Raw genomic sequence first — 10,104 nt, forward strand, 5'->3', positions numbered from 1 at the left:
ATAAACTCTGCATTCTGCTCACAGAGTGTATTTGTGTGTTCCATATGGTTCTCACAATAAACAGCGACTGTTTCCCTAAACAGCATTAACCGGTTGCGCTTTGTAGTGGAGACGTAATGTGTTTCCTTTGAGGTACGGACTGGAATATTACATATTATTTGGAAGAAATGCAGTCTTCAAAGGGTTAATCTGATTATTCTTGACATTTTATTCCGCCTTGTTCAGCTCAATTATACACTGAGTGTCTGAAAAGCATAATAAGAATTTTGTATACGTCCGCAAGAGAAAGAGGCTCTGAACATGGTCCGAGCCTAATAAACGGGATATGAGATGGATTTGCTTTCAGAGAGCCTAGGCCTTGTTATTCTGCTTCTGACTCTCGATGGATTATTGTGAGCTTCATGTTCTTCTTCCGAACAGTGTTTGCAGTGTACATAAATGTCTGTTAGTGTAAGGGTACAACAAGGCTCCAGTAACGGACCGCTATGAGGAAGAGCTGTCAGGCAACACCCAGTCTCTGGGAGACTATAGGAATTTCCTCAAGAGTGCCCTAGAAGCATTTGCAAATACTCTTGATGTGTTTCAACCAGAGCTACACAGGAAGAAGGTTTCCATGCACATGTTTTAACGTACGAGATTTTGCTTTGTCACCTAGGTAAATATGATATTGTAATCCACTGGTTTATGACACCGTGTAGTCTAGTAGGTTATTACTAAAGTATAGGAGGTCTCATCTACACTAAATATGTATGAAGTATGTGCCTATGAAATGTTGATGTCCACTTATGAGACTACATTGAATATTAAACTATAAAACCCTATCTGATGGTTTTAACATCAGTGATGATGGAAGTGATAATCGAAGTTGAAGTAGACATGCAAGTTGGCAAAATATTGATAACTGGTGGTAAAGTTGAAGTTGGAAATTTGCAGATTAAATGGGATTTGTGGAAAACTGATAATTGAAGCTGTATCGGAAATTGGAGAAACTCTGATAGTTTCAAAGTGGATGTTGGAGAAACATTAATAAAAATAACTCAATAAAATTTGAAAAACAAAACAGAGCCGCAAAATTGGCCATGAATTTTGGTTATCATTGTTTGTACCATAAGCATCGGAGCCAACAAACATATTTGATTGATCCTTCAAAGACTGACTGACAGCGAAATTGCTACTGGCCCTCGTCAGCCCCACGGACTAATGACCACATTCTGTCTGACGGCTCTGGGAGCCTTCAGACACAATTTCTTCTAAATAATATATATAAAATCGGTCCGTACCTCACAAGAAACACATTACAACTCCGCTACAAAGCCCAACCGGTTAATGCTGTTTAGGGAAACAGTCGTTGTTTATTGTGAGAACCGTATGGAACACATAAATACACTCTGTGGGCAGAATGCGGAGTTTCAGTACGTATGCTGGTGGTACATATAGTAACCACTGGGCTTTAAGGGATTAACCTCCAAAATACGGGGAAAAATTTTAAGAAAATGGATCCGACCAAACATAATGAAACTGTAAAATATCGAATATTTAGAAAAATGTACCTCCCTTCACTTTTCTGAGGTCAGCATAGAAATCTAGTTCAAATAATTTACGGAACTTTCACTGTTTTAGTGTGAACAGTCACATGCCTCATAAGCAACAGACGAATTTGAAACCTTTTACTGAACAATAAATATATAAAATGACTATGCACAGTTTAAGGCAATGATGCTGCATTTCTCTTCAATTGCATTTATTTTTTATGACATCCTTAATATTTTGAGCTCGAAATCAGGTAAAAAGTACATTTAACATATGCAGAATGGCGAAACAGAAAACACTAAAAGAAAAGGGAAAAATATGATTTGAAAGTTTGCCGACGGTGATGATCTATATTGTGGTCTTCTCTTTTATGATACCGTGTAGTCTGGTAGGTGGTAATATTTCGGAAGAACACTGCCAGCAAGAGAGGAGTAACGAGTTTCTAAAGTTGGTTATTTAACGACGCTGTCAGTATCGGAACTATACAGCGTCGGTGAGAGGATGATTAATGAATATGGAGCGGCTGCTGGAATGCAAACTGGCAGGGGCAACCGCAGTACCCGAAGAAAAACTGCCCCAGTGTCACTTTACCCACCATGGCCTGATATCGAACACGGGCCCTCGCTGTGTGAAGCCTGCGACTAACCGCCTGAGCTTGGACAGAGCTAATGGGTAATGAGGTACGATCCTGGGACCACATACCAGGCTAAACTATGTCACAACCCAGATTATCAAAACAGGAACTTGAAGTATTTAACAACATAAATCGATACTGCTTATTCAGGAAATTATGGATAAGCACAGAACTGGTTTATTTCAGGCGAAAGAGTAGTTGTCCCCGTGCTTAGTTAAGCACCACACCATGACGTCGAAGGGAAGTGTGGAGATATAGCTCCATGAATTCTTAGCCTCAGCACTCGGTGAAGATAAGCGGTCAGCATCACCCCTCCACTACTTTAAGCTCAGGGAAGCAGCCCCCTGTACCCATTTTAAAAGAGGCTGTGGGCCCCAGCGCCGGTCTGGGGGTTGTGGAGAAGAAAAAATCTCTTCCTCTTGCTGGGAATCGAACCCAAATTCCTAGGTTTTCAGCCTGTAATCAGTACATCAAATAAAACATCTGATAGTGTCAAGCAGACGGTACTCATATGTGGAAGCAGAGGTCACGTTTGATTTTATGGTATACTTTACTGTCTTTTTGCTATTCTATCAGGATTATTAAGATTAAGATTTTATAGGATGTGACGACGTAAAATTTGGTAACAGGGCTCACGCTTCTATGCGAAAGATTGAGCCAGCATTGTCCCCCAAATCATTTGTACTGTCAAAATTTAGGATTTTGACTATAGACGGGGTATGGACGGGCGAATGGATTTATTGACACCTTACAACACACGACTCGAAACTACAAGGAATTACAGCGCCACCGCTTATCTTCACACTTCACGAATTACTGCTGCAAACACTCCAGCCTGCGCTGCCTTCAACAGTCGTTTCCTGGTAACGGATACTAACAGTGGAGATTCTTCAGCTTCTGTGCTCACGTCGTTACTTTCCGTTGAATATCCCACAACTGAGCTATAGAGCCATCTCTTCTCAGACTCCCTTGCAGAGCTCATCTGAACTGTCAACTCTTTCAATTCTACTCAGATGGCCTGGGGTCCTCGTTATATAGCCTCGAGCCGGACAAAACAGAAAACACCGCTTTCAACAGTCACTCTATTGTTGTTATGAGCGGTTGTCTAACGACAACCCGGATATTGTTGACGCGTTTATCGGCCATTACCAAGTAACGGCTGCCGTCCCGCTGTCCACCTCGACGTCTCTGTCCAGTAACAGGTGTGTATGTCACAGTACATATCTGCCGATGTACAAGGCGTCATATCCCGTAAATCATATTTTAATACTGACCGCCGTGAGAACCTCTCCGATAGGTTTGGCATAGCGGTAACGCTCTAGAGTTCTATCCGGGAGGTGCTAGTGTTCGAAACTCGGCTGGGACATCGACTACCTTCACGGAGGTTTCTCGTAGTTTTCCTCAGATCTTTCAAACGAATTCCAGGATATATCGAAACTCACTACTACCTTTTAATTTCATATCCTTTCCAAATCACCATTCATCTAACATGCAACCTTTCGACGCTGCATAACCCAGCTACTGAGGGCGTCGTGAAAAGAAAGGACACCCTCATATCTCTATATGTCAAGATATCCTCATGCTCTGGGATCTGTAGCCAGGACGCTGGGACACGCACGCGTGACACCCCTGGAGCCACAATCTGCAGGCCACATCGCTCCAATTATATATACAGCAGGTACACTGTATCAGAGACAGGGCGGTTCCGTGGTACAGAGCAGTGTTTCTCAAGCAGTGGGGCGCGTCCCAATGATGGGACATGAGTGAAGTCTCCAAACCAGCAATAAATTCCGCTTATGCAAACACGTTGCTGCATTACAATCGTATTATTTCCGTTCCTATCTCCTTTCCGTCATAGCAGAGTTTCTCAGACTTGGGGTCACCACCTCTTAGAGGCTCACAACGCACTCTAAGCGGATAGCCGTCGTCTCCAGAATTATTTAAACACAATTACATCCAAGCAAAATTCTTTTGAAAGTCAGCAAGGTTTAGTATATTCGTAGGTGCTTTCGGGTAAAGTAGCTGCAGCCGGCGAAACATGTCGCGAATTTCTTCTTCACTGTACAGGAACATTTTATAGCTTACTGCAGGTGTAGAGAGGCTGTAAAGCTATTTAGGTTCCTGCTGCCACCGTACAGTCTGATAGGGACCTGCTACAATGTGCAGAACTGCACTTTTCGTGACTGTACAGGAACATTTTATAGCTTACTGCAGGTGTAGAGAGGCTGTAAAGCTATTTAGGTTCTTGCTGCCACCGTACAGCCTGATAGGGACCTGCAGCAGTGTGCAGAACTGCACCTTTCGTGACTGTACAGGAACATTTTATAGCTTACTGCAGGTGTAGAGAGGCTGTAAAGCTATTTAGGTTCCTCCTGCCACCGTACAGTCTGATAGGGACCTGCAACAGCGTGCAGAACTGCATTTTTCGTGACTGTACACAAACAGTTTAAAGCTTACTGTAGGTGTAGGGAGACTGTAAAGCTATTTAGGTTCCTGCTGCCACCGTACAGCCTGATAGGGACCTGCAACAGTGTGCAGAACTGCACTTTTCGTGATTGTACAGGAACATTTTATAGCTTACTGTAGGTCCTCCGTAGGGGAACATACATATACACGGCCTTGCCGTAGCTCAAGCGGTTAGTCGCTGGCTTCCCACAGCGGCGGCCCGGGTTCGATCCCGGGTCTGGTCAAGTGGGATTTGTGGTGGATAAAGTGGCGCTGGGGCAGGTTTTCTCCGAGTACTTCGGTTTCTCCTGCCAAACTTCATTCCACGAAGTGCTCCACAATCACCCTCACCTATCATCTGGGGCTGGTACAATAGGCCAGAAGTGGCCTCAGTACAAGGGACTTAGTCCCACCCCACTAACAATAAAAAAATTATACTTATTAATTTAGTTCTATAAATATACTTCTGATCTACATAAATAGCAGCAAGTAGTACTGCCAACTTTGCTGTATGGAAGTGAATATTCATCAATTACAACAACATAGGTAAAGAGGGTAAAGTCAGCAGAGATGAGACAAAGGCTGAGCTAGACTAGGGTATGTTAAGAAGTCAGTGCGAATTAGAACAGATGTGTACAGGAAGAAGTGGACACGCCATCTGGATATAATGACCGCTGAAATAATGCGGAAACGAATTCTGCAGTATAAAACAAAAGGACGCCAAAAAGCGAGGGAGATCTCGGAAAAAGCGAGATGAGCATGTGAAGCCTGAACAGGTCTGAATGCCTCTAGGCTTGCCATGAAGTGAGAAAGTGCAGTGCTTTTATATAATTCTTTTATTTCTATATAATCTACAAAACTATAACTTGATCTCTGATGTTATGGGGACCAACGTAGACTGAGAGTGTTTTGGAACAAAATGCCGAGGAGATATTTGAACCGGAGGAAAATGGGGGAAAGAGGCTGAAAGAACTGCATAATGAGGAGCTTCATAACTTATACTCTTCTAAAAGCAAATAATTAGAATGATCAAGTCCAAGAGGATGAGATGGACAGGGTATGTAGCACGAACGCGGGCGAAGAGGAATGCATATAGGGTATTGATGGGAAAGCCAGAAGGAAGGAGTTCACTGGGAAGACCAAGGCGTAGGTGGGTGAACAATATTAAAATGGATCTTAGAGATATAGGACGGGATGGTATGGATTGGATTGATCTGGTTCAGGATAGGGACCAGTGGAGGGCTCTTGTGGATACGGTAATGAACCTTCGGGTTCCATAAAATACTGGGAAGTCCTTCAGTAGCTGAGCAACTGGTGGCTTCTCAAGAAGGCCTCAGCTCCATGGAATTAGTTAATGGTATTTGAATTCTACTTAAAGACCGTGGATAGTAAATAACCTGATCAAGTGTATTTATTTATTTGTAATATTTATCAGAGCACAAACGTTTCGAATAAATGCTGTACAGATAAATGAAACACATTTTCCCGAAAACCTTGAGTTTTCCGAGACAAACTCGTCAGAACCGCTACGCTCTGTGTTCGTCACACCTCAATCTGATTACGACACGTTTACTGGGCCACTAATGCCAAGCTCGCTTTGCTCGGATCAAAACTTCTGTACACTCGCCATTAGCCTCACAGAACATGTAAGCAATAGTACAATGTCTATTATTCCCGATCTACACAAAATACAATAGCACTGAACTCCAACTTCGAAAGGTCCATTATCATCACGTGTGTTTGGATGGAGCCATCAAAATGTCACATTTGAGAACCTGTCAGACAGCAGACAAGGCTACCATACCTACACCTTCAGACATCCTCAAGCACTTCAGTGTTTCCACGGCGGCAGCTAAGTTTTGCTGGATCTGAGATTCGCACAGCAGGAAGTGTGTCCGGTATAAGTAGCCAGACGTTTCGAAGGAACATACTGACTCCTTCCTCGGGCTTTCAAAGAAATACTGCCTATATCAAATCCTGGTTTTCTGCATGCATTCGCTCTGCTTCTTTTTGATTCTTCATTTGCTTCACTCGGAGATTCTGAAGATGGAGGCAATAAGTTTCTGCGAAACGTCAGTAGACTTCTACAGGACTAAATGGTATTACATCCTATAAGGGAGCAATTTTCAGGATACTGTGGCGTGTAGAGCCGTTGCTATGCACCGACGGCGAGATAACAAATACACTAGAGCTGTTTCTAGCTAACGTATCGGTAAACAAGTTTCTGTGGCAACGAATACGTATGCAATAATCGAAGTATTGTTGGACTATAACAATGGAAACGGGGCGTTTCTGCATTGTCCGTGCTGAAATGTTATAAGCAAGGGACAAAGTCAGGGACAGTAACGACGTGAGCAGAGAAGCTGAAGAATCTCCATTGTTAGGATCCGTTACCAGAAGACGACTAGTGAAAGCAGACTGAGAAGACTTCGCGTGTGCTCTAGTGATTTGTAAAGTGTATGGATTAGTGATAGCGTTATACTTACTTGCAGTTACGAGTGGTGTGTACAAGTGACCAATAAATCTATTTACCAATCCAAACCCCGTCTATAGACACACATAATATACGTGACAATATATTACTGTTCATAATGCATTTACTCATTCGTACAAATACGATATAGACTCTTAAGCTACAGTTTGCTTTGAGGCAGGATTGTATTGTCACGTGTAGTAGTGACTTAAAGACGGGTTTTGAATTAGTTGATTGGATTTTTGGACACTTTAAACACACAACTCGGGACTCCAGGCAATTACAGCGCTATCGCTGATCTACACACTTTACAGTTCACCGTTATACACACATTAGGGTTCTCAGTCTTCACTAGTCGTTCCCTGGCAACGGATTTTTAAGTCTCACTGTATCTCATCCTATCATCAGACGTTATAGTATAGCTTCAATACTGACAGCGTCATTGAATAACCAACACTACAGACAACTGAAATATCTGGGTTCGATACCCGGCGGTGGCACAACATTCTTCTCTTCACATTGGAGTCGAGATGGGTTTACCAAACCTTAACCGATGGCTAAGGTTATCACGGAGGTGCAGGTTCGTACTGTGATATTCTGGGTGTAGTCTGGTAGACGTTTACCATTGTTTCGAAAGAATATATTGTCTCCATCTTCATGGTATAAACAACTCGATAGTTTTATCTTTGCATCGTATGTTTGAATAAAACGTACAGGGATAATATATTAGACTTCCAATTAAGTAAAGTCCCTGTGTTTAACTACGTGCCGCCCCCTGAAGATTACGGCGGAGTTGAGTTATACCTGCACCCATTCATAAACACGGCATTAGATGGAAGCGGGTGCCTAGCTTCAAGCCGCGACTGCTTTACCCGTCGAGGAAAGAGGCTCCAGCACTCATTAAGAGAGGAGAATTGATTTCTGGGCCCCAGAGCGGTTCTCTGCTGAGAAGAAAAGACTCTCTGCCCCAACAGCATTTGTGTCAAACACATAGAGACGTCAGGGAGGATGTCATAAACACTCGGTGTCTGCATTTGTTTACAGATCAGTCGCAATCACAGATAAAGCAATGGGCCGATGGGGGAATCACAGGAGGCACAACATACAACCCCATCGTACCAAACACACCGGCGCCCAACAGAGTATCTCCCTCGCTATTGGTCGCTACACTAAGGAATTCTTTGAGGACACAACAATACAAGGATTGCGGTACATTGTTGCTGCCAACACACACCCTCTTGAGACGTGAGTACAACGGGTACCAGGTGTAGAGTTCTCTTGTGCTTCATCAAGAACCTCGCTCTGAAGGATAACGGACTTTGGAGGTACAGCTCCATGAAATCTTAACCTCAGTGCCATATTAAAGTTAAATTCTCATATCTCATGTAAATGCTCTCGAATAACGAATGTCGTACTTTTCCTCAGTCTCTCCAGGTAAATTCCGAAAATTATATCTCAAATTATATCACGTTCACTTCCTTCCGCATCCCTGCCAGTTCATTTATTTTTTTCTTCTTTCCAGTCTGGGTTATATAATATCAGTACTTACAGAGTCGTTAAATAAGCAATAAGTACAATAAAATAACTTGATGATGATGGCGACTGCTGATTTGTCTCGCCATAAACTATCAGCATAAAAGTAACTGACCTACAGTTGCGTCACCATTTCTGTATTGTTTGGTCGTATGGAAGAATTTGTAAGGCTCTAAGTAGATATAAGTGCTGAGTAAAATGAAAGATTGATTTATTTATTAAGCGTATTATTTACTGCTATAATAGTTATGAGTAAAAAAGTAAAGTAAAGCTATCCTTGTAACAGGCCATGAAGGCCCATAGGGTTGTGAGACGTTGAGGGGTCCCACAGTATCTAGACTCTAGATGGCCTGTTACAAGGATAGCTTTAATTTACTTTTTTACTCATAACTATTATAGCAGTAGACAATCGGCTCAAAGATGGCGGTTAGGTTGTCAGCCTTACGCGCCGGCCGCGCTTTACTCCGCAGGAAAATTATTTATTTAATTCCTGGTACTCATTTCTGTTAGAGGCTGAGTGAACCCCAGGGCCATAGTGCGTCCGGAAGGATTAGGTCAACTGAAAAAAATCCAATGACCTCATCGGTATTTGAACCCGCGACCTTCCGACTTGTAGCATAGTGCCCCCAATAGTTATGAGTAATAATTTAAACCCCATGTTTCTTTCTTTAAAGTTTCACGTCTTGTTGACACTTAGAATAGTGAGGACTTCCTCATTCAACTATGTCAGCGTACTTCAAAGTTTTGAATTGATTGTGAACAGCGATTACGTCTTAATATTTCCTCATTTTCGTACATAAAATAATATAAAGTTATGGTACTTACAAACCCGCCATATTCCCAATTACTCTCAGTAAACTGTGTAACATACTTTAACTGTAGTCAACTCAGTAATGATTCTGCAAGTAAGAAAAACATACGTCCCTCAAGTTGCAGTATTAATCGCCAGATGGCAGAGTGGTATAGTGCAAAGGTAATCACGAACAACTTTATATTCTTCTTCGGAACTGTTTTTATTTATGTGTAAGAATTTTAAAATAATCTGTGTAATATAAAATAAATAATTTAATAAGCAATTATGCAATAAACACCAAAGAAATATTTAAATACATAATGATATAATAAATAGCTTTGTATAATATTCGTCCTGTTCATTTGATTCCGGAATTATAATTCCCAGCTGGTAAACCGAGGCAGCAGCGATAAATTCGCATTTCATTCACTTTACAGGCTGCTTAAAACGAAAACTGTCGGAGCTTATTTCGACATGAAATTAGAAACGTGTAAGTCGATTTGAAGTACATATACTTAAGAAATACATTTCTGATTTTGTATGCCTCATTAATATTAATTTTCATTTGTTCCAGACACAAGCATACAAATACATTGCTGCAAACCTAACAACACTACAGAACTAAACTACAGAGTAACTAAAATTATTTCTTTAATCCGCTTAGTGGGGGGGGGGGGGGGGAGGCACACTGGGGGA

At 41.9% G+C, this 10,104-nt stretch overlaps 2 protein-coding genes across 2 annotated transcripts in view; one reads left to right on the forward strand and one right to left on the reverse strand.

Moving 5' to 3' along the window:
* The window catches only part of LOC111872407 (zygotic gap protein knirps), a 39,903-nt gene extending 30,439 nt beyond the window's left edge, over nt 1-9,464 (reverse strand). The window contains exon 1 of the mRNA XM_023866272.2: nt 9,441-9,464. The gene's annotated coding sequence lies outside the window, so the exon portion shown is untranslated. The remainder of the gene's footprint in view (nt 1-9,440) is intronic.
* LOC111872402 (sodium channel protein Nach) overlaps nt 2,045-10,104 on the forward strand; it is a 22,414-nt gene continuing 14,354 nt past the window's right edge. Inside the window, exons 1-2 of the mRNA XM_023866257.2 lie at nt 2,045-2,202; nt 8,127-8,327. Coding sequence (XP_023722025.2) covers nt 2,045-2,202; nt 8,127-8,327 — 359 coding nt within the window. The remainder of the gene's footprint in view (nt 2,203-8,126; nt 8,328-10,104) is intronic.

Source organism: Cryptotermes secundus, unplaced genomic scaffold (genome assembly GCF_002891405.2).
Source record: "Cryptotermes secundus unplaced genomic scaffold, Csec_1.0 scaffold247, whole genome shotgun sequence".
Lineage (NCBI taxonomy): Eukaryota > Metazoa > Arthropoda > Insecta > Blattodea > Kalotermitidae > Cryptotermes > Cryptotermes secundus.